The 25,447-nt window shown below is 43.8% G+C and overlaps 1 protein-coding gene across 5 annotated transcripts in view; it reads left to right on the plus strand.

The window, feature by feature from the left end:
* Positions 1 to 25,447, plus strand: part of VSIG4 (V-set and immunoglobulin domain containing 4) — a 179,226-nt gene that overhangs the window by 20,949 nt on the left and 132,830 nt on the right. For all 5 annotated transcript variants that reach the window (XM_068249669.1, XM_068249672.1, XM_068249673.1 and 2 more), the window contains one exon: positions 21,752 to 22,102. In XM_068249669.1, coding sequence (XP_068105770.1) covers positions 21,752 to 22,102 — 351 coding nt within the window. The remainder of the gene's footprint in view (positions 1 to 21,751; positions 22,103 to 25,447) is intronic.

The following is a 25,447-nucleotide window of genomic DNA, read 5'->3' on the forward strand; positions in this document are numbered from 1 at the left end:
ATGGCCAGCCATGCGCATATGCCTGGCTGCGTGCACCCCCAAGGGCTTTGAGCAACCAGGAGCATTCTGCACCTGTGCAGTACTACTGTGCAGGCACAGAATGCTCCCGGCTGCTGGAGCGCGGCATGGGGTGCAAGTGGCTGAGCTGCTCATGCGCATAAAAATGTGACTGGCCAGATTACCAGCAGCAATAAGAAGACAACGGAGCGGCCAGAGAGGTTGGACAAGGGAGCCCATACACCCCATGGGGCTGGAAGGTAAGTATAAATAGACATATTTAAGGTCTCAGGTTTCCTTTAACCATTTCAGCCCACTGGGATTTTTCAACTTATGCATCAGAGCAATTTTCACCTCCCATTCATTCGCTAATAACTTTATCACTACTTATCACAATTTATTGATCTATATCTTGTTTTTTCCGCCACTAATTAGGCTTTCTTTGGGTGGTACATTTTGCTAAAAATTTTTTTTTTTATAAATGCATTTTAACAGGATTAATAAGAAAAAAATGGAAAAAATTCTTTATTTCTCAGTTTTCGTCCATTATAGCTTTAAAATAATCCATACTACCATAATTAAAACCTATGTATTTTATATGCCCGTTTGTCTCAGTTATGACACCATTTAAATTTTGTCCCTACCACAAGGTATGGCGCCAATATTTTATTTGGAAATAAAGGTGCATTTTTCCGTTTTGCGTCCATCGCTATTTACAAGCTTATAATTTAAAAATGTTCATAATATACTCCCTTCAAATGCATATTTAAAAAGTTCAGACCCTTAGGTAACTATTTATGTCTTTTTTTTTTTATTGTAATTTTTTTTTCCATTAAAAATTTAATTTTAGTAATATTTTGGTGTGGGAAATAAACAGTTAATTTTTAATGTTATTATATGTGCAAATTGTAATGTAAAAAATATGTAGATGTAGTTTTACTATTTGGCCACAAGATGGCCACCTTCAGTTTTTTTTCCCCCTCCTTCTGCTGCTCGCTATGTGGAAGCACACGGGGGATGCGGAAATTTTTACGTAACAGAGGTGCTATTCGTGACCTTGGGACTCCTATCTGTTTATTGCCTGAGGAAGCGGGAGCATACCAGTGAAACGCGTTGCACTGTTTGTTTTGGAGTATATTAATAAACCTGCTGTCATAAAACTGTCGGTATCTTGTCTGCTTCGGGGAGGCGAGTCCACCACCACCTCCTGAGGAATTTTTAGCCTTTTAGAACCTTTTATCCTGCTGGCGCCTCTGTTCTCTCTTACATTATCAATATCCACCCCTGGTGGAGGGGTTGATCCCCATTTTTCCTTATCTACAGAGAGCGACTTTTAGGCTGCTTACACACAGGGACGTTACAGGCGCACGTTAGTGCGCCTGTAACGCTCCCCCAACGCACAGCAATGTATCTCAAGTGGGCTGTTCACACAGCCCACATTGCGTTACATGTAACGCTGTACGTTGCCCGGAAAGTGCAGCATGCTACGGCGTTACAGCGGCTATAGCCGCGTTAGACTGTTAAAACATGCGCAGTAGGGGGCGGAGAGGAGGCGGGGAGAGCCAGCTACAGTAGCCGCGCACATGGCTACTTAATATTCACTGCACTGGCGGCCGCTTATTGGCCGGCGGGACCACGTGATGCGGAGTGTCTCGCTCCGCGTCACGTGGTCCCGCCGGCCAATCAGCGCCACTCTGGGAGACTTTATCTGAATAGAGCCGCCTAACGCGGCTCACTCTACCGTCGGCTCTTGCAGCACCATACGTTGTGTTAAGTGCACGTTATGCGACCTTAACGTGGCATCTAACGCAACGTCTTGGTGTGCAAGTAGCCTTAATCCTGAGTGAGGACAGGTCTAATCTCCTCAACAGCCTATACAGTGGTTGCCTAGGCGGTAACCCACGTTTGTGAGTATATACATTATATACTTTTCATTTCCAACCCCTCGTTTTGCATACTACACTATATTGGGCTCTCGGTATTTATTTTGTCTTTATTGTTACCTAAAGTATCCATTCTATCTATATTCACTCTGTTTACCCTTCTAATACATAGGGCTTGATTCACTAAAGCGTGCTAACATGCTAACGTGCTAGGGTGCTAAGTAGTTTGCACGGGCAAAGCTGTTACTGATCACGCGCTATTTGGGGCGTGCGAAACGTTGCACCGTCCACGTGCAAAGTACGCTTATCAGGCTATTTTGCACGTGGTTGGTGTGACGTTTCACGTGCACCTGTGCGACGTTTCGTGCGCTCCGCGCAGCACTAAACTTTGCGTGTGCAAACTTTTGTGCGCGTATTAGCATGTGCAAAGGCACTTTGCACGTGCTAAGGAGTTTTTCACTGGCGTGCTAACACTTAGCACGCTTTAGTGAATCAAGCCCATAGGTTTGGTAAGATTGGACAACATTGATTGTATCATTAATGGGCACCTTTTAGCAAGTTTGCATTCCAGGCTGTGTTCAGTGTGTCTTTTGAACAGCTCAATAGGATCAAGTAAATTTGCAATAGAGAGGGGAAGGTGTCTGTATTGAGATTAGAAATAGCCCGAACGGTTTGCCGGCGAACAATGGGGGTTCGCGTCGAACCGCGAACATATAGCACGTTTGACCCGCCCCCTATACTACATCATTGGGCTAAACTTTGACCCTCTACATCACAGTCAGCAGACACATGGCAGCCAATCAGGCTGCACTCCCTCCTGGACTCCCGCCCCCCCTATAAAAACACTGCTGCGTCGGCCATCTTCTCACTCTGTCTGCTGCCTGCTGCTAGTGAGAGAAGGGAGAGGTTGCTGGAGAGGTAGGGAAAGTGTTAGTTAGGTCTTGTTAGCTTGCTCCTTGCTGATATTGTTGCTGAAAAGCACCACAAAAAAGCTCTTTTGAGAGCTAATGTTCTTGTGATGTGTTTTTTTTTATGTATGTGCAACTAACACTGCATATACAGCCCTGTCTGTCGCAGCTGGCCCTTGCTATACTGTGCCAGGCCCAGCACAGTCAGTGCATATCTTTCACTGCATCTGTGTGACTGCACATTGTACTATACCAGCAGTCACTGCATAATTTTTCACTGCATCTGTGTGACTGCACATTGTATTATACCACCAGTCACTGCATACCTTTCACTGCATCTGTGTGACTGCACACTGTTTTATATACCAGTCAGTGCATACATTTTCACTGCATCTGTGTGACTGCACATTGTATTATACCACCAGTCACTGCATACCTTTCACTGCATCTGTGTGACTGCACACTGTTTTATATACCAGTCAGTGCATACCTTTTCACTGCATTTGTGTGACTGCACATTGTATTATACCACCAGTCACTGCACCTGTGTGACTGCACACTGTTTTATATACTAGTCAGTATATACCATTTCACTGCATCTGTGACTGTACATTTTATTATACCAGCAGTCACTGCATACCTTTCACTGCATCTGTGCGACTGCACACTGTTTTATATACCAGTCAGTGCATACCTTTTCACTGCATCTGTGTGACTGTACATTGTCTTATACCACCAGTCACTGCATACCTTTCACTGCATCTGTGTGACTGCACACAGTTTTATATACCGGTCAGTGCATACCTTTTCACTGCATCTGTGTGACTGCACATTGTCTTATACCACCAGTCACTGTGTATACTTTTCACGTGGGTTCCCAGTAGACAAGATAAACTAGGGGACAGTTCAGAGAAGGAGTCAGAGAGGAGTAGGAGGAGATGAGCTGCTGAAAGAAGCAAGGGGAGCTCATAATCAGAAACAGCTCGTGGCAGTGACCGGCGGCATGTATCGCCACCTATGGACAGCCAGCCAACATGCCCTTCAAGGTCAGCTGCTGCCGCCACCACCACAGTGCCATCATCCCAGGGCGGTGTGGAAATTTTTGTGTGTGTCTGCTTCAGATGACAGCGATGCCATCTGTACTTTCTGCCACCAAAAATTGAGTTGCGGAAAGACCAAGACCTGAGTAGGGACAACTGCCTTACAAAGGCACATGATGAAAAAGCACAAACAGCAATGGGATGCCCACCAGAGGAAAAGCAGCACACAAATGCAAAGCCACCCTCCGCCTCCTCTTCCTCCTTCAGGTGCAGCATCTTCAGCCGCTTTATCCCTTGCAACTTCACAGCCACCCACCTCCACTCTGCCTCTCACCTTGAGCGGTTCCTGCTCCTCTGCCCACAGCAGCCAGGTGTCCGTTAAGGAAATCTTTGAGCAGAAGAAGCCAATGTCTGCCAGTCACCCCCTTGCCCGGCGTCTGACAGCTGGCTTGGCGGAACTGTTAGCTTGCCAGCTGTTACCATACCAGCTGGTGGACTCTGAGGCCTTCCGAAATTTGTGGCGATTGGGACACCGCAGTGGAGGATACCAGGCCGCAATTATTTTTCTAAAAAGGCGATGCCCAAACTGTACCGTGATGTTGAAAGGCAAGTGGTGTCATCTCTGGCACACAGCGTTGGGTCAAGGATCCATCTGACCACAGATGCCTGGTCTGCAAAGCATGGTCAGGGCAGTTACATTACTTATATGGCACATTGGGTCAACCTGGTGACCGCTGGCAAGCAGGGAGTACGTGGCTGTGCAGTGGACCTAGTTGTGACACCTCCACGGCTTGCAGGCAGGCCTGCTGGCACCTCCTCTCCTTCTCCTCCTACTCCTCCTGCTACATCCTCTTTGCTGTCTTCCTCCTCCTCCTCGGCTGAGTGGCAGTGCCACTCTACTGGTGCTGCGATCTTCTCTCCAACTACACACCCCCAGCTCCCCAAGGCCTATGCTGCATGCCAGGTACGACGTTGTCACGCTATCTTAGACATGTCTTGCCTCAAAGCCGAGAGTCACACTGGAGCAGCTCTCCTGGCTGCTCTAAGCAAACAGGTGGATCAGTGGCTGACCCCGCACTAACTGGAGATTGGCAACGTGGTGTGTGATAACGGCAGCAATCTCTTGTCGGCTTTGAGTTTGGGTGTCACGTTTCCTGCTAGCAGGGTATTTGCTGATCACATTTAGTAGCATATACAAAAGGTCAGGACACAGATTTGCAATGAATTAGTGTTTAATACGAACAGTGCTATATACATATATACAAATATAACAATCGCAGTTCAGAATCATCAAGCAGAATCTACATCAAACACAGTCCAGGGTCAATATACACTAAGATCAGAACCCCTACAATATTCATACATGAATACACTCTAGCTAATCTGGGACACAGAGGAGCAATAGAGCAGGGCAGAATAGGACGCAAGCCAAAGGCTCACACAGACAGACAGACTGGAATCACAGTGCAAGGCAAGATAGGATGTAAGCCAGAGGCTTACCCAGGCAGTCAGACAAAGGGGAAACACAGAGCAGAGCAAGAGAGTGGACCAACAAGCAGTAGTCACACTGACACAAGGATCTGCGTAGTGTGAAGGGAGTGGCCAGCTTAAATAGGAGCTGGCAGCCTGCTCGGACACCTGTGGAACAGAGACATGTGTAACCCATGATACTCCATCTAGTGGTGAGCCTGTTAACTGCAGGCAACCATGAAAAGCAAACAGAGCCACCTGCTGGTGACTTGTGATGGCACCAGCAGGTGAAGCAGGAAGCAACAGTGTTTCTGACATTACCCCCGCTTTCAAGAGCAGCCTCCGGATGCTCCAAAATGTTTCCTGCCACCCAGGTAGAATCCGGAGAGGAGCAAGCCAATCCAAGGATCACTCTGAATAAAACAAGAAATTCCACCACCAGGGTCCCCTGAGCCACTTCGATAGCCAACCGTCTCAGCTGCCAACCAGAGCCCCAGGACACCGGAATAGATGACTGCACATTTGAGCACTGCACCGAAAACCCACAAACTGCAAGTGATGCAGTCAAGACCCAGACAGCATTCGCCAACAGGTATCAATGCAGGTTTCCCAAAGACACTGGCAACCCCATCAGGGTGCTTGCCAGTATCTCCGAGTAAGATTAATTCCTCCGAAAGAGAGAGAAACCTAGAACAGGCTTGCCCCAGTTCCGAAAGATCACCAAGACTGCGGAAACCATAATAGCAAATGTTTTGTAACACAGGGACATGACTAAGCAAAAGAGAGCTCGTGCAGATCAAAAACATCCAGAGAGAGTTAGGTGGCTCCGGCAGCTTGCTGATAGTACCGGCAACAAACATGGCTCTGTTCAAAAAATCAGAAATGAGGACCCCGATAAGCAAAACCCCAGTATACCCAAAGCAATCTTCAGACAGCTGTATTCTGTAGGCAGCAAATGGGAAAAAAGGCTGACTGGAAGCAACAACCTGCTGAACAAAAATGAACAATTTTTCTAGATGTATGGCAAGAAAACACATAGTCTCTGTATACATAGCAATAATGTAAGAATTCCCTGGGTACATGGAAACATTGAACAGCATCACCTGATAAATGGCAGGAATACACAAAATCTTTGAATGCACAGCAAAGATGTCCACAATTTCTGGGTACCTAGAAAAAATGCAAAAAGTCTCTGGGGGTAACACTGGCATGCACCCAATCTGTAAGGACATAACAAGTATACACACAGTTTCTGAGGGCATAACAGATGTGCATAAAGTCTCTGCGGGTATAACAGGTGTGCTCAAAGTCTTTGAAAGCACAACAGGCATGCAGAAAGTCTCTGAGGGTACCACAGGCATGCACAAAGTCTCTGAGGGCACAACAGGCATGCACAAAGTCTCCAAGGGTACCACAGGCATGCTCAAAGTCTCTGAGGGCACAACAGGTATGCACAAAGTCTCTGAGGGTACAATGGGCATGCACAAAGTCTCTGGTGATATAGATAAAAGTATGGCTATGGTTTCCAATGGCAGTTGTGCAGAAGCTGCTGGCAAAATTTGTGATGACTGATCAAGAACAGTTTGCAGTGAGGAGATTGAAACAGCAGACAAGTTTTGCAATAACTGATCTGGAACTACTGACAAGGCTTGTGGTGATTGCGCAAGGACATTTGGTAAAGTCTGTAATGATGGCTCTGGCACATCTGGCAAGGCTTGTAACGGCTGTACAGGAACAGCAGGAAGAATTTGAGGTGGTTGAGCCAGAACTATTGGCAGGAGCTGAAGTAGCTGTGCTAAAACAAACATCTCTCCGAAAGACTGAGACCATACACCATCAGCTGTAGGTGGACTTGAAATACATCCTGTTGCACACTCACTGGTTGCAAACTGGATAAAAGTACAATGCATATCATGTTGACTGACTGGAGAATGAATCAAAGCACGATTTATTGTATACAAACTGATTGCAAGCTGGAATGTAGAACAGTTTATTACATGTTGATTAACTTCAGGCTGAACTAATCCACAACTTACAAAGCACAAATCGGCTGCAGATTGGTTTGAATTGTATGACATTGTATGTGAACTAGTTTCAAAGTGCTCATCTTTGTTAACGTCAGTATGCTGATTGATTGAAGACTGAATTGGTGTACAATTTTTAGCATTCAAACTGGTTGCAGACTGATCTGAATTACATAACATTGCATGTGAACAGGTTCCAGAGTGATTTTCTTTGAAAACATTAATATGCCAATTAGCTGCAGACTGAACAGAAACACAATTTTTAAAACACCAATTGGTTGCAGGTTGGTTTGAATTGTTTGATATTGCATGAGAACTGGTTTCAAAGCGATCATCTTTGTAAACGTCTGTATGCGGATCGATTGCAGACTGAATTGGTGTACAATATTTTGCATAGAGACTGGTTGCAGACTGATTTGAATTACATAACATTGCGTGTGAACTGGTTCCAGAATGATTATCCTTAGAAATAATATGCTGATTAGTTGCAGACTGAACAGAAACTCCATTTTTGTTACACAGATTGGTTGCAGATTGATTTGAATTGCATGCTATTGCATGTGAACTGATTTCAGAGCGATTATCTTTGGAAACATTTATATGCTGATTAGTTACAAACAGAGTTGAGGCAGAATTCACAACATGCTGACTGGATTCAAACTGGACTTGTACAAAGTCTATAGCATACTGATTGGTTACAGATTGATTCAGATTGCATGGAACTGCATGTGAACTGGTTGCAGAGTGATTATCTGTGGAAACATTTGTATGCTGAGCAGTTTCAAACATAATTGAAGCAGAGGAAACAACATGCTGAATGGACTCAAACTGAACTGGTGCAAAGTCTATAGCATACTGATTGGTTACAGATTGATTCAGATTGCATGAAACTGCATTCGAGTTCTTGGCAGACCGATCATTATTACCATCATTTGTAAGCAGATTGGTTGCAGACTGGAGTGGAATACAGTTTGTAACATGTTGATTAGTTGTAGATTGATCAGAGTTGCATGAAATTGCATGTGTATTGGTCACAGGCTGAACATTACCATAGTCTCCTGCATATTGATTTACTGACTTGTTACACATAGTCTCCTGTATGTTGGTTAGCTGAATTGTTACACAGTCTGTAGCATGCTGGTCATTTGCAGGTTGAACAAAATTGCAATTTTTCACACGTGAATTTCTGCAGGCTGAAGTATTACCCCGTTTTTAGCAGGCTGGTTGGTCACAGATTGGATCAAAGTACAGGCAGCAGCTGAAGTAGAAATGGCTGGAACAACCACAGTAGACGTTGGAAGTACAGTATGGACAGGCGACAAATGCTGCATAGAAGCGGTAGGAAAGAACCTCTTCTTTTTAGACTTTGCTCTGCGAGAGGATTTTGAAACTGGAACAGCTACATTTACTGGCTTACAAACTAATGGACATACTGCTGCTGAGGACAAGGAGTGAGAAACAGAAGAGGAAGATTGAGAGTCCTGTAAAACAGGACGCAAGAGAGAACGCATCTTATACCAAGCTGTCAGCAAAGGAGAAACTTCTTCATACATACAAACTCCTATATCGACAAGGTACTTCACATCTTCCACACATTCTAGTACTACCTCTCTGGTTTCATCACAATACAGGGAGTGCAGAATTATTAGGCAAATTAGTATTTTGACCACATCATCCTCTTTATGCATGTTGTCTTACTCCAAGCTGTATAGGCTTGAAAGCCTACTACCAATTAAGCATATTAGGTGATGTGCATCTCTGTAATGAGAAGGGGTGTGGTCTAATGACATCAACACCCTATATCAGGTGTGCATAATTATTAGGCAACTTCCTTTCCTTTGGCAAAATGGGTCAAAAGAAGGACTTGACAGGCTCAGAAAAGTCAGAGATAGTGAGATATCTTGCAAAGGGATGCAGCACTCTTAAAATTGCAAAGCTTCTGAAGCGTGATCATCGAACAATCAAGCGTTTCATTCAAAATAGTCAACAGGGTCGCAAGAAGCGTGTGGAAAAACCAAGGAGCAAAATAACTGCCCATGAACTGAGAAAAGTCAAGCGTGCAGCTGCCAAGATGCCACTTGCCACCAGTTTGGCCATATTTCAGAGCTGCAACATCACTGGAGTGCCCAAAAGCACAAGGTGTGCAATACTCAGAGACATGGCCAAGGTAAGAAAGGCTGAAAGACGACCACCACTGAACAAGACACACAGGCTGAAACGTCAAGACTGGGCCAAGAAATATCTCAAGACTGATTTTTCTAAGGTTTTATGGACTGATGAAATGAGAGTGAGTCTTGATGGGCCAGATGGATGGGCCCATGGCTGGATTGGTAAAGGGCAGAGAGCTCCAGTCCGACTCAGACGCCAGCAAGGTGGAGGTGGAGTACTGGTTTGGGCTGGTATCATCAAAGATGAGCTTGTGGGGCCTTTTCGGGTTGAGGATGGAGTCAAGCTCAACTCCCAGTCCTACTGCCAGTTTCTGGAAGACATCTTCTTCAAGCAGTGGTACAGGAAGAAGTCTGCATCCTTCAAGAAAAACATGATTTTCATGCAGGACAATGCTCCATCACACGCGTCCAAGTACTCCACAGCGTGGCTGGCAAGAAAGGGTATAAAAGAAGAAAAACTAATGACATGGCCTCCTTGTTCACCAGATCTGAACCCCATTGAGAACCTGTGGTCCATCATAAAATGTGAGATTTACAAGGAGGGAAAACAGTACACCTCTCTGAACAGTGTCTGGGAGGCTGTGGTTGCTGCTGCACGCAATGTTGATGGTGAACAGATCAAAACACTGACAGAATCCATGGATGGCAGGCTTTTGAGTGTCCTTGCAAAGAAATGTGGCTATATTGGTCACTGATTTGTTTTTGTTTTGTTTTTGAATGTCAGAAATGTATATTTGTGAATGTTGAGATGTTATATTGGTTTCACTGGTAAAAATAAATAATTGAAATGGGTATATATTTGTTTTTTGTTAAGTTGCCTAATAATTATGCACAGTAATAGTCACCTGCACACACAGATATCCCCCTAAAATAGCTAAAACTAAAAACAAACTAAAAACTACTTTCAAAAATATTCAGCTTTGATGTTAATGAGTTTTTTGGGTTCATTGAGAACATGGTTGTTGTTCAATAATAAAATGATTCCTCAAAAGTACAACTTCCCTAATCATTCTGCACTCCCTGTAATACTCAAAGAATTCAGCTTGATCATCCTTCTGCCAACGCAGCAAACAAAGTATATCATCCTAATCAAAAGGAGGTACATAATTTTGGATAATGGGACTAAACGAAATCAGATCAGTCCAAATATCCATCAACGGTTGAACTTCCTCCATGCAAAACATTCCTTGCTCAACAAAATCTTGCACAAGCTCATACAACTCACTCAATTGGTCTTTAGAGTATTCAGAAAACATGTTCTGACACGTAGTTTTATGCTCCTTAGCCAGGCGCACATATGAATCCACCTGATTGGGATTAATTTTCTGGGCAAAGATTTCATCTTTAAGTTCTATATCATCCTGATCAAAGGGGAATGCATAGTCATCAGGAATAGGTTCAGAAAACAACAAATCACTCCATATCTCAAACAACGGTCGGACTTCCTCCATGCAAAACACTCCTTGCTCCACATGACTATGCATAAAGGTGGCCACACACCATACAATTTTTTAAATATCTGTTCAATTTAAGAATTGCAAATAATTTTTCTGACTGATTGTAAAATTTCAAAAATATGACCAATGTACCACACACATATGTTCAATTTTTCCCCCAATTATGATAAAAATGATTGAAAACTCTAACAAAATTGCTAGGGTGTGTATATTAATACATTGACAATCCAACACACACCATACAATCTTTAGAAAGATTGAAGAAAAATATCTGGCAGTCCGGATCGATTAAAATCGAAGAAAACGGGAAATCCGATCGGAATTTTCAGTCGAATGAAAAAATAGCTTTCGATTTTTTCGGGAGATACGATCGTTTTTATCGAATTACTGTAAAATCGGATCATTTTATTGTATCGTGTGTGGCCACCTTAAGACTAAATAGCATATGCAATTGGTCTTTAGAGTGTCCAGAGAATACTTTCCGACAGCAAGCCTTGTGCTTCTCAGCCAGGCGCACAGGGCCGGCGCTACCATTAAGGCAAAGGAGGCAGCTGCCCCAGGGCCCCAGAGCTTGTAGGGGCCCCCAGTGGCTACAAGAGGAAAAAAATTTTTTTCAAATCGGCCTTATAGTTTTTGAGAAAATCGACTTTAAAGTTTCAAAGAAAAAAAAACACATTTAAAAACCTGTCGACTTTAATGGTTAATAGCAAATCCACCTTAAATGCTAGAAACCCTAAATTTGCAGGATATGTTAAGGAGATCATTAGGAAAAAGAGGAAAAAACAATTTTTCAAAAAGACCTTATAGTTTTTGAGAAAATCGATTTTAAAGTTTAGAAGGAAAAAAGTATACTTTTAAATGCGGTAAATGTCACTTTTAGTAGCAAACCTAACGGTAGTGTAATTTTACATGCATCAAACGAAAGCGCAATAAATTTCCTGACGGGGTTTCCAGGGGTTCTATACGCAGCCGCAGCGCTTTGGCCAGGGATCGCTATACAGCCGCAATATGGCTGTATGAAGATCCCTGGCATTTTTTCCTATTTTCCCAATTTTTTTTTATGTTTAGAGTGTGGGAATTTAAAAAAAAAAATTATGTGGGGTCCCCCCTCCTGAAACTTTTTAACCCCTTGTCCCCCATGTAGGCTGGGATAGCCAGAATGTGGAGCTCTGACCGATTGGGACTTCACACCCTGACTATACCAGCTGCAAAAAAGGTCCCCTAATGCCGATTTTTGTTCCCGGGGTATATGCTGGGGGGCCCCCCAGGTTTATTTTGCCCTGGGGCCCCATTGTTGCTTAAACCGGCCCTGCAGGCGCACATATGAATACGCCTGAGTGGGATCCATTCTCTGGAGTCAGCACACAGGATACTGTCCGAACCCTTTGTATAGCCACAGTGATCAATGTATTGACAGATACTACTGTCACGTTTCCTGCTAGCAGGGTATTTGCTGATCACATTTAGTAGCATATACAAAAGGTCAGGACACAGATTTGCAATGAATTAGTGTTTAATACGAACAGTGCTATATACATATATACAAATATAACAATCGCAGTACAGAATCATCAAGCAGAATCGACATCAAACACAGTCCAGGGTCAATATACACTAAGATCAGAACCCCTACAATATTCATACATGAATACACTCTAGCTAATCTGGGACACAGAGGAGCAATAGTGCAGGGCAGAATAGGACGCAAGCCAAAGGCTCACACAGACAGACAGACTGGAATCACAGTGCAAGGCAAGATAGGATGTAAGCCAGAGGCTTACCCAGGCAGTCAGACAAAGGGGAAACACAGAGCAGAGCAAGAGAGTGGACCAACAAGCAGTAGTCACACTGACACGAGGATCTGCGTAGTGTGAAGGGAGTGGCCAGCTTAAATAGGAGCTGGCAGCCTGCCCGGACACCTGTGGAACAGAGACATGTGTAACCCATGATACTCCATCTAGTGGTGAGCCTGTTAACTGCAGGCAACCATGAAAAGCAAACAGAGCCACCTGCTGGTGACTTGTGATGGCACCAGCAGGCGAAGCAGGAAGCAACAGCGTTTCTGACATTGGGAAAGTTGACACATGTACCCTGCATGGCACATGTGCTGAATCTTATAATCCAAAGATTTTTGTGTATGTACTCAGGCTTACAGGGGGTCCTGAAGCAGTCCAGGAAGGTGTGTGGGCACTTCAGGCCTTCCTACACAGTCATGGCATGCTTGGCCGATATTTAGCAGAGAAACAACTTTCCGGTGAGGTGCTTGATTTGCGATAGCCCCACTCACTGGAATTCAATGCTCCTCATGTTTGACCACCTGCTACAACTGGAGCAAGCCGTCAATGTCTTTCTGTACAGCTACGCTCAAAGGTCATGCTCTGGGGAGCTAGGCATTTTCTGGCCGAAGTACTGGACACTCATGCGTAATGCCTTCAGGATCATGCGTCCTTTTGAGGAGGTGACAAACTTAGTGAGTCACAGTGAAGGCACCATCAGCGACTTGATCCCATATGCTTTCTTCCTGGAGCGTGACGTGCATAGAGGAAATGTTGTAGGAAATGTCGCGACCAGAACCAGATTTGTCATCAACACCTGTGGCAGCACAGAGGAGGGCGAGGAGGGGGAGGAGGAGTCGTCTGGGGAAGAGGAGTCAGGTGAGGAAGGTGTTTTTTTTGAGGAGGAGGCGGAAGAACAACCGTAGTAGGAGACGCAGGGGGCTTGTGCTGCTCACCTTTCCCATGGTATTGTTCGAGGCTGGGGGGGAGGAGAACTTACCTGACATCACTGAGGAAGAGCAAAAGTAGATGGCTAGTAGGTCGGCATCCAAACTTTGTGCCGATGGGGTCTTTCATGCTGTACAGCCTGTTGAGGGACCCCCGTATCAAAAACTCAAGGGGAAGGACCTGTACTGGGTGGCAACGCTACTAGACCCTCAGTATAAGCACAAAGTGGCAGAGATGTTACCAATTTACCAGAAGGCAGAAAGGATGCAGCACTTGCACAAAAAACTGGCAAGTATGCTTTACAGTGCGTTAAAGGGTGATGTCACAGCACAAGGGAATAAAGGTGCCACTGCCAGTAATCTTCCCCCTCCTCCCATGTCCACGCAGGCAAGGACAGGATGCTCTAGCGGACATTTTTTTGTCAGCCTTAGCCCTTCCAGGTCCACCCGCCACCAACGCCTCATCCAGCAGCTAGCCGACTACCTGGCCTTAAAGAGAAAACTCAACCTAGAATTGAACTTTATCCCAATCAGTAGCTGATACTCCCTTTTACATGAAAAATATAATGCTTTTCACAAACAGACCATCAGGGGGCGCTGTATGACTGATTTTGTGCTGAAAACCCTCCCACAAGAAGCTCTGAGTACCGCAGTACTCTGGGCAAACTGCCACAATGTAACAAGGTTCACAGACAGGAATTAGCTGTTTACAGCTGTCTCTAACAGCCAAAACAGCTAGGAGCAGCTACATAACCTGCCCACAGTAAAAATGTCACCATGTAATAAATGTCAGAATGTAAATTAGGGAGAGGAAAGATTTTACAATGAGCAAACTCTGACTAAATCATTTATACATAATTATGGTAAAAAATGAAGCACTTTTTTTACTACATTATTTTCACTGGAGTTCCTCTTTAAGGATATAGAAACTCTAAGCAACGATGAACCCCTGGACTACTGGGTGCGCAGGCTTGACCTGTGGCCAGAGCTGTCACAATTTGCCATCCAACTTCTGGCTTGCCCTGCCTCAAGCATCCTGTCAGAAAGGATCTTCAGCACAGCTGGAGGCATTGTCAGTGAGAAGAGAAGTCGCCAAGTCAAAAAAGTGTTCAGTACCTCTCCTTTATCAAAATGAGTGAGGCATGGATCCCGGAGGGCTACTGCCTGCCCGAAGACTAAGTCGGTCCCCACACACAGCATCTCTGCCTGCCACCGTGTGACTGCCTGCCTGAAGACTAAGTCAGTCCCCACACAGCATCTCTGCCTGCTGGCTGCTGCTGCCTGCCCCAGGCTTGACCGCCTTCTCTGCCTCCTCCAACAGGGTCCAGGACGCCAGGTGGATTCCTGAATTTTTGAGGCCGCTGCTAGCAGCGGCCGCTAACAAAAATAATAATTTTACTGGTGCGTGTACATGCCTAATTTTTCTGGCTGCACTGTGGCTGCAACAACAAAACAAAAGGCATGTACACTTGTCAATTCCCCTTTATGATCGTTACCTTGCCGCGGTAAAGGGGCTTGCGTATCACAATAAAGCAATGACCTATATGAGTGTGTTGGGGGGCACACCCAAGATGATAAGGTCGTTGCTTCATTGTGGACAGACCAAATTCGATCAGCTGGACAGTCACTGTTGTTCTGTCATTGAGCTACCTCAGCCCAACCATATGTGCTTAAACTGCCATCGCCTGCACTCTCGCCATCGTGCGCACCAGTCCAGCACGGCCATCACTACACAAACAGCTATTTGCGGTGCATTACACAGTGAGTTTGGTCTGTCAGTGTGAAGCAGTACACTACTTACACTACCTGCTGATCCATGTCTACACACGCAAGATGTTTTCAAACACTTTATGCCTCCAATTTAGGAATGCAATGTGATTTCTGCCCTTTAGGGATAATAACCCTGCTGTGCGTCAAATCTGTAATTTTCTCTGGGATTTTTGGTGTGTATCCCACTCCGCCATGCCCCCCTCCAGGTGTTAGGCCCAGTGCACACCAAAACCACTAGCAGATCCACAAAATGCTAGCGGTTTTGGGTGCGGATGACAGAGTTTAGTCCCAGTGCACACCGGGCGGATCTTGATGCGATCTGACGGCTGCATCCACATCAGCATCCGCATCCGCATGGCTAAAGTATCTCTATGGGCTGGTGCACACCGGCAGTTTGAGGTTTTAAGCAAACCGCAAACGTGCAGCAAGAGGCACGTTTGCGGCTTGCTATAAACCTCAAACCGCCGGTGTGCACCAGCCCATAGAGATACATTAGCCATGTGGATTTTCAGGCGGTTGCGGCCGGCGGATCCGCCCAGTGTGCACTGGGCCTTAGACCCCTTGAAACATTTTTTTCCATCACTTTTGTGGCCAGAAGCAGTGTTTGTAGTTTTTCAAGTCGCCTGCCCATTGAAGTCTATTGCGGTTTGCCCGGTTCGCGCGAACTTGAACTTTTGTGGAAGTTCAAGTTTGAGTTTCTCGAACCCAAAATCTGAGGTTCGAGCCATCCCTAATTGAGATGTAGATTCCTGGACAAAATGTTTCCCAAGGGTGTAAAAAATAAAGCTATAAATAGATCCAGTTCTGTATTTCAAGGATATTGTTCAATTAGTGAGACACAGACTATGAATCTGATAAGAATATTTGTCATATTGTGAATTTTAGTAGTCAGGTTAGATAATAAAGATCAAAAATCATCACAGATCCCATCCAAAATTGAGGAGAGTAGAAATCTCTCTGGAAATTATAATAATATCCACAATAAAGCCTTTTCCACCTTTAGGGTGCATTTATTAGGACCGATGTTATGATAGATGAGGGGGGAATTGGACAGGCGAAGGTCTCTAATTATATACAGGGTGCATTTCTCCATGTTTTCTTTATGTCCTGTGCAAGAGTTCAGGTCCATTTTAAATGTGTGAATTGATTGAAGCTAAGTATATTTTATATTGGTCTGGGAATGCAAATTGGACTTTCCTTCTGTGATAGATTTTTTTTACTGACTGTTATTAAATGGCTATTTATGAATGCCCCCAAAATATGTTTGGCTTTCCCATAGATTGGCATCCTTGAAAATTTGTTTTTTTTTTTGTATTATTGTATGTTTTTATGTGTCTTTACAAAAGAGCATTTACCATGTTTGAATGCATTCCCCCAACAAATTTGCACAGCTGAACCCACTATTTTTAGTCTTTTTTTTCAAGCCATTTAAGGCTAAAAATTAATACTATTAAAAACTTTTATTTTTGATGAATTTTCACGGCAGGTGTCCTTTACAACAAGAAACAACTGTAAACATTTTAAATTCATTTTTAAACATTTGCAGTTAAGGGAGGAGACTTCTCACTATGTACTGAGTGCTCTGTAAAGTCTGTTTCTTGTGACCCTGGAATCAGTGGGAAGTTATTTGGTAATGTCTTTTTCTAAATTACAGTTTTAACAACATCGACTCGTCGTGACTTCACTGACTGAATAAACTAGAGTTTGACAAAACATCTTTTGATTCTGTTTGCAATAGCTTAGGGATTCTGGAAGGCATTATACAGAGCATAACAGGCATCTTTGGAATTGGACGCCTAGTGATGCTGACAGTAAGAATATTGGTAATGTACTTTTATTGATATTCTACTACCCACTTCCATCAACCCAAACAGTAACTTCCCATACTTACACCTCACACTATACCCACCTACCTACAGGTAACACAAGCTCCCCACCTACGTCTAGCATTAACCATCCCTACCTACCTACCTACACCTAACACTAACCACCTCTACATATGCCTAATATTAACCCCTGGCATAACCACACACACATACACACACACACACACACACACACACACACACACACACACACACACACACACACACACACACACAGCTGATGTCCAGAACTCAGCTGACAACACAGCAGAACTTTTAGGACCAATATTCTAACATTAATCCACCACCACCACACAGCCAATATCCAATATAATCCCTAGTTAGTTACGCGTGTGTGTGTGTGTGTGTGTGTGTAACTACTTAGCACTCACAGTGTGTGTGTGTGTGTGTGTGTGTCTGCTTGCTTAGCACTCACAGTACTTCAGCGGCTGACTCCTGATAGCAATGCATTCTAAAACCAATTGCTCTGCATGCATGGAGAAAGATTATAATACTTTTCAAAAAAGTTATTGTTCAAATGTGTACAGACTTTCAAACATATTAAGCAGAAAATCAGTGGAGTATTGTGTTAGCCATAAATAAAAGAAAGAAGTTTTGAATCAGGATGATACAATTTTTTGCCTGGCTTAAGCTTTTGGCTCAGAAGCCTTCCTCAGACTATACAGGAATCGAGTCTGAAGAAGGCTTCATGGCTGACATCTTTTGGAACTAGACTAAGTAGGAGAGCCGTCAATTTCAATTGTGTACAACCTCTTTTCAGAGGGAGCCATGTTGCAAAACATTAGACTTATTAAGGACCATAGAATATTGCAATAGTCTCAATTAGTACGTGCAAAAGTTACTTTTAATGATGCCATAGCAGGGTAATATGACACCATAGTGATTAAAAACCATTTAAAAACAAGATCAAGTCAGGAGCACTCATAATTGCTGTATGGGAGCAATGGCAGGTAATGTGTGTTGCAGTTGCCTATCAATTGCCTATGCCAGCTGCCTACTAGTGTTGCTCAGATACCCCCCAATCCCGAATTTGAGTAAACCCGGCCACGGCAGAATCGAAATCCGTATATGCCGTGATCCGGATTTGAATCGGAGTTCCGGATTTGACTCGGATTTTAGCCGTGATTACATGTAGAATTCGTGATCATGGATTTGACTTTAAAGTCAATAGCAAAATTTTCAAAAAAACCTAATAGTTTTTGAGAAAATCTATTTTAAAGTTTCAAATGAAAAAAGTATTTGTGATTAAAAATCGCCAAAACCCGCCGACTTTAGCGATTCATATCAAAGCCCCTTTACTTGCTAGAAACACCAAATTCGCAGGATATGTTAAGTAGAACAGTGAGAACAAGGGGAATTTTTTTTCAAAAAGACCTTATTGTTTTTGAGAAAATCGATTTTAAAGTTTCAAAGGAAAAAAGTATACATGTAAATGCAGTAAATACATTTAAATGTTATTTACCGCATGTAAATGTGTACTATTTTCCTTTGAAACTTTAAAATCGATTTTCTCAAAAACTATAAGGTCTTTTTTTTTAAAAAAATGGTCCCCTTGTCCCCACTGTTCTACTTAACATATCCTGCCAATTTGGTGTTTATATCATGTAAGGGGGCTTTGCTATTAACCGCTAAAGTCTGTGATTTTTGGCGGTTTTAATCACGGCAGTGATCACGGCTAAATCCGTGATCACGAGCTGGATTTGGACAAAGATCACTAGTACAATCGGAACTGAATCCATGATCGAGAGGTGATCACGAATTCGGACTACAATGTCGGATTGTGAAAAAATGCTCGGGAATCACAGCTATTCCGTGATCACAAGGTCGTGATGAGCATCACTCACTACTGCCTACACCACTGCCGTTTTTTCTTTCCTTGCTTATCACCAAATGTAACACCACACACAGTGTTGCATGCAGCTGTCCCTAGCTTTGCTAGCAGTTTTACCTTGCTACTCTGCCTGATTGTTCCTGATTGTCTTATTGTTGCTTGTTTCCTGACTACCCTAGAACTCTGCCTGCCTTGACCCGTTGCCTGTTTACCATTTCTGATGGAACTCCACCTGTCCTGATTCCTGGCATGTCTACCGATGATGATTGAGCTCTGCCTGTCCTCATCCCGGATTGATTAAATTATGTCTAACTGTTGCAGGTTCTGTACCTTGTATGGCTCACCACGATCTCCACAACGCAGTGTCACCTGTTCTCTCTTGTCACTGGTGGGGCAATCTCAGGGTAGTGACTTGGTGGCTACTAGGCCGCAAAGTTGTCCGGTGAGCTGGACGCAGGCTGAACCGAATTTGATGGCTCACCCTGCTGCCGCTCAATCCCCGACAGCGTTAAATACTATTCCTCCACCGAGTCGTAGAAACTCGGAGGGAGAGGTAATTTGGGGTCTGGCGATCACTGGAACCCTGAATTATCTTTCTGTGCCCCGCGTACTATAGCATGCTATAGCGGCATATAGTTTCAGCACTCAACACTAAGCACTGTGCGCTGAAACCACCTGCTTCACCCTTGCGGGGTGCTCTGGTGTAAACTTGTAGTCAGTTAGACTCCACGACTTGGGAGAGCCTACACCTTCCACTGGTGGTAGGGTCAACAGAACCTGCTCCTGATCACAACAGTCACTCTCTTTTATGGAAGTGCTGTGTCCTGTAACGTCACAACCACCTATGGTTTATGCCCAGTGTTTCCCCCAGGTAATTTGGCACCTGACTGACGCGCTTCAGGCTATGCCATGGAAGGACCGCTCCTGAACAGCCCCATACAATTAAATGGTCATTGAATTGTCATGCAGAATTATTTCTCAATGCAACTGAGCACTGTGAACTAGCCCTTAAAGCCTTTTTCCCCTGAAAATCCCAATCTCATTTGCAATTGCACTGTGATTCTAATTGCAATTTGCAGTGCTTTGCAAACATGATTTCCCGCACTGTGAGGAGCAGTCTTTATTATGCACAGTGTAATTGCGATTGTTGGAAGATGGGGGTCAGGATGCATAGATGAATTGCATGCAACTTGCAATGGACCACATTTCCTATGTGGCACTGTGCTTCCTAGACTACAACACAATTGCGCAATTGTATTGCTTGCTGGGGTTTTCCTGTGATTGCGAAGTAGTCTACCGTAGGAATTGCCGAAAATTTCTGATTCCGCAGAAATTTCCGATTCCGCAGAAATTCCGATTCACGCCAATGCCAATTACAGTTTCTGTGGATTTCCAATGGTTTTCCAATTTCCAAATAATATGTTTTTGTCATTTTTTGCATTCTCTGATTGGCCAAATGCTTTCAAGTTGACTCAACATTCTCTGATTGATCCAATGCTTCCGAGTTCTGTGACTGGGCTCAAATTACCGAGTTGCGGTAATGCAGTATTTCCATAGAAATCCGATTTCCAAGTTCTGATTTCTGAAAAGTTTTTTTTTTTGGCCCATTTTTTGCATTCACTGATTGGCCAAATACTTCTGAGTTCACTCTGCATTCTCTGATTGGTCCATTGCTTCCGAGTTCTGTGATTGGGCTAAAATTACCGAATTGTGGTAGTGCAGTATTTCCGATCAGAAATACGGATTTCCTGCGAAATCCGAATCAGCATCCCTAGTCTATTGCATTGCACCTGATCCCTGCAGTGGTTACCATAGTGGGAAAGGGTTGGGATAATTATCATTTCAGCAACTAGGCATGATGTGATTTTTACTTACCGGTAAGTACAATGGTCGGCAATTTAAGGATAATAAAACACCATCACCATGTTGCTGATGTTGAATTCTTCACAGTTTTGCTAAAGCAACACATTGGGCTTGATTCACTAAACTGTGATAACTCAAATATCACACCTTATCAAAGATATCACAGCTTATGAAAAGATATCACACCTTATGAAAATATATCACATCTTTTCTAAGATATCACACCTTACCAAAGTTAATGTGCCTTATCAGAGTAGCATAGCGAGTGCTACAAACCCACAGGGGCTCAGGGCAGGACAAGTGCCATTGTAAATTAGCAGGCATAAATTCTGCTACTTTGATAAGGCATGTTAACTTTGATAAGGTGTGATATCTTTGATAAGGTGTTATATCTTTTCATAAGGTGTGATCGTTGATAAGGTGTGATATTTGAGTTATCACGGTTTAGTGATCAAGCCCATTGTTTGAAATGCTACTTATGACATTGCCCACTGGTGGGAAACATCCACAGTACAATAAAATTTTGCATTCGCAAGCAAAGTAGTTACTTTCACCCACGTCTACTCAAAATTTATAGGCAAGAAAGTAACTATCCTCATAGTATCAGTAACTGAAATATCAGCGTTGGGTACCCTATAATGCAGATTAACATGTACATGCCTGTCTACAGTATAGAGTAAAAACATAGTTCATTAAGAATTATTTGTGTTTTTTCTTTTTTTGTCTAAACAGCTTATTGTGACCCTTCCTTAATAATGGAACACAGAGTAGCAGGAGTGGTAAAGGAATCAAAGACCATACCTTGCAAATATACACCGATGGAGGAATATGAGGAAGTAGAGGTTCAATGGTTTCATGGAAATGATATTGTCATTCGCCAGGTGGAATCTCAAACTGATATCCCACTTCTTCAATTCAGAAATCGGGTTCATCTGACAAAACTGCACCCTGGCGATGTGTCTTTAAATATTGAGAATTTGGATGTTTCTGACAAGGGAGACTTCAAATGCAAAGTCGTCTGGAAACAAAACAGTGGGAATCTGATCACAAAAGAGGATATAACAATGCTTCAGGTTCTTAGAAGTAAGCATAAACATATCATACAATTGTTACTCATTTACATCCAAGACAGTTATGTACCATGCTATGCTTTAAAGTAAAAAAAAGTTTAAAAAAGAAAAAAGTGTGTTTAAAAAAATATCAGATACTTATCTATGGAGTTGAAAGGCTCTGGGTCCTAAAGAGCCTTCCCTTTCCTTTCATTATCCCGGTGCTCCAGCGCTGTCACCCTTTTAGCTGTCTTCAACTAACTGGTCAAAAACAGCTCCGTCAGCCCTCTGGAGCCCTTTGGAAGCACTTGTGTCTTTAAATGCTTTAGAAGCACGGTCACTCCATACTGCACATGCATGAATGCTCGCACCTGCGCCGACCATCTTCGGGGACATGAGTGCTTCCGAACCCTCCGTGACAACAAATTTGGACAGGGGTAACAGTACTGGAACTTGGGGACCGTGAGAGGAACAGGAAGGCTCTATAGGACCCAGAGCCTTCCCTATTCATAGGTTTTTGTTTTTTTTAATACATCACAGATTTGCTTTAACCAGAAACCAAGAATATCTAACATGTTTAAGCCTCATACACGTGCTAGATGGTTCTCAGCCAAGGGCGACCCACCCAGTAGCTCGACTCAACCGAGTCTAGGGTAAGTGGACTGTTCTACCACACACCATGCCTGCTCTGTACCACTTCGTCATGTGTTCAGCCCAATCAGTCCTCTGCCCCATCATGCAATGATAGCCTGGAAAATAGTGACACATCAGTACAGCAGAATCTTACCAAAGAACAAGAGAGGAAAAAAAAAGCTTCCTTGGACCCACTACGATCTTCAGGACATAAATCACATATGGTGCTGTTCGCCTCAAACTGTCACTATGCCTCCACTAAATGTCAGAAACAACTTGAATCTTGCAGCATAGAAACGTGGGCACCAGTAAGTTCAGCAAACATTAACCATTTATTGCACTTGATTGTGTAAAACGTACAGTGCTGCCCATAATTATTCATACTCCTGGCAAATTTTGACTTGAAGTTACTTTTATTCAACCAGCAAGTAATTTTTCGGTGGGAAATGAGTCTGACATAGGTGTCTCTCAAAAGATAATACGCCGATGTACAAGAGGCATTATTGTACAGAAAAAACATTTCAGCAAAAAGTGTCCAGTCCAAAATTATTCATACCCTTCACAAACCGTCACAGTCTGTGGGGAAAATCCAAAGTTCAATACCATTCCAAATAGTTCTAAAGCATCCTAATTACCCTGATTAAATAGGAACAGCTATTTTAATCAACTCAATTGTTTTAATTTAAATGTGTGTACGCACCATTTTTCTCTCTCTATTAGTTGTATCAACCAACTGGATTCTTTAACCTCCTGAGCGTTACGCTGCTCAGGAGGTTTTGCAGCTAGAGTCCCCCAGGAAGATTCTAAAAGATGTAATGCCCCCACAAGCTTTAGCTAACACTAGGCTAGCTAGCATAAATAGCCGGCACCCTCTGATTGCCGTCAATCCCCCGATTACACTTTACCCAGCCTGAATCCAGCGATCGGTGCAGCCTCCCCGTACAGCTCCGGTCTCTCTATGGGGAGGATCGTACATGACGTCACGGACGTCATGACGTCATGTGCAGACCTGATCCTCCCCATAGAGAGACCGTAGCTCCGTGGGGAGGCTACGCCGATCGCTGGAGCCAGTTGGGGTAATGTATTAAAGAGAGTCTGAAGCGAGAATAGATCTCGCTTCAGACCTCATAGCTAGCAGGGGCATGCGTGCCCCTGCTAAAACGCCGCTATAGCGCGGCTTAACGGGGGTCCCTGTCCCCCCAAACCCCCTCCGAGCAGCGGGGGACCGCTTCCTGGTTGGGGCAGGGCTAACCGCCGCAGCCCTGCCCCATGCGCGTCTGTCAGACGCGTACCTCCGCCTCTCCCCCGCCCCTCTCAGTCTTCCTTCACTGAGAGGGGCGGGGGAGAGGCGGCGATGCGCGTCTGATAGACGCGACTGGAGGCAGGGCTGCAGCCGTTAGCCCTGCCTCCAGGAAGATCAGGTCCAGCGACCTTTTTTCCGACCCAGGTTTGCGGGGGGTGGGTTGGGGGTGAAGGGACCCCCGTTAAGCCGCGGGATAGCGGCGTTTTAGCAGGGGCACACGTGCCCCTGCTATATATAAGACCTGAAGCGAGATTTAGTCTCGCTTCAGTGTCTCTTTAAGTGGCTGGATCGGGGGATCGGCGGCGATCGCAGGGTGCCGGCTACTTATACTAGCTAGCCTAGTGCTAACTAAAGCTTGTGGGGGCATTACATCTATTAGAATCTTCCTGGGGGACTTGTAATTCTAGCGAGCAGTATGCCCGACACAGTATCGGGCATACCACACAGGAGGTTTATTTTTAATGCTGCACAAGAAGATGTCTTGCGGTTTTACATAAGTAAGACATCAATTATTCTAGTATCTAGTGTCTAAAAGAAAATCTTAAATATCATTAAAGCTGGTGTAAATGTAATGTTGAAAAATTAAAGGAATGCCTTACAGTTGTGCAATACATTAAAGGGGCACTATGGCGAAAAATCTTAAAAATTTAAAATATGTGCAAACATAGACAAATAAGAAATACATTTTTTCCAGTGTAAAATGAGCTATAAATTACTTTTCTGCTATGTTGCTGTCACTTACAGTAGGTGGTAGAAATTTGACAGAAGTGTCAGGTTTTGGACTAGTCCATCTCTTCATGGGGGATTCTCAGCAAGGCTTTTATTCTTTATAAAGATATTCCCTAAAAAGGATTTAAACAATGATGCTGGCCTGCTTCCCTGCTCACTACACAGTTTTTTGGCAGTTGGACAGAGCAACTGCCATTCACTAAGTGCTTTTGAAAATAAATCGTAAAAAAAAGTTTGAAGGTTTGCTAAGGGATGCTATACAAAATTTTGTCATACAGCGTAATATAATTTTAGATAATGAGCATGGGTTTAGTAAAGACAGGGTGTTGTCTGACAACCTGATATGCTCAGGTTTTGTAAAATGGGCAACATTTAGATCTTGGGAATGCAATAGATGTTATATACTTGGCCTTTACAGAGGCTTTTCACACTGTTCCCTACAATCAGGGCCATAACTACAAATCATGCCCCTCAAGCAAAACTTTAATGTATGTATAAGGAGGGGGAACACAGAGAGCCCGATATAGTGTAGTATGCACTGTAACTTATGGATATAGAAGGAGAAGTATAATGTTATACTCACAAATCTGGGTTACCGTATCAGGCAACCACTTTGAAGGCAGGTGGGGAGTATTAGCCCTGTCCCCACTCAGGATTAAGTTGCTCTCTGTAGATTGGAAAAAAGGGAACCAAGTCCCCTCCACCAGGGGTGGA

The sequence above is a fragment of the Hyperolius riggenbachi genome, chromosome 8 (assembly GCF_040937935.1).
Source record: "Hyperolius riggenbachi isolate aHypRig1 chromosome 8, aHypRig1.pri, whole genome shotgun sequence".
NCBI classification, from domain to species: Eukaryota; Metazoa; Chordata; class Amphibia; order Anura; family Hyperoliidae; genus Hyperolius; species Hyperolius riggenbachi.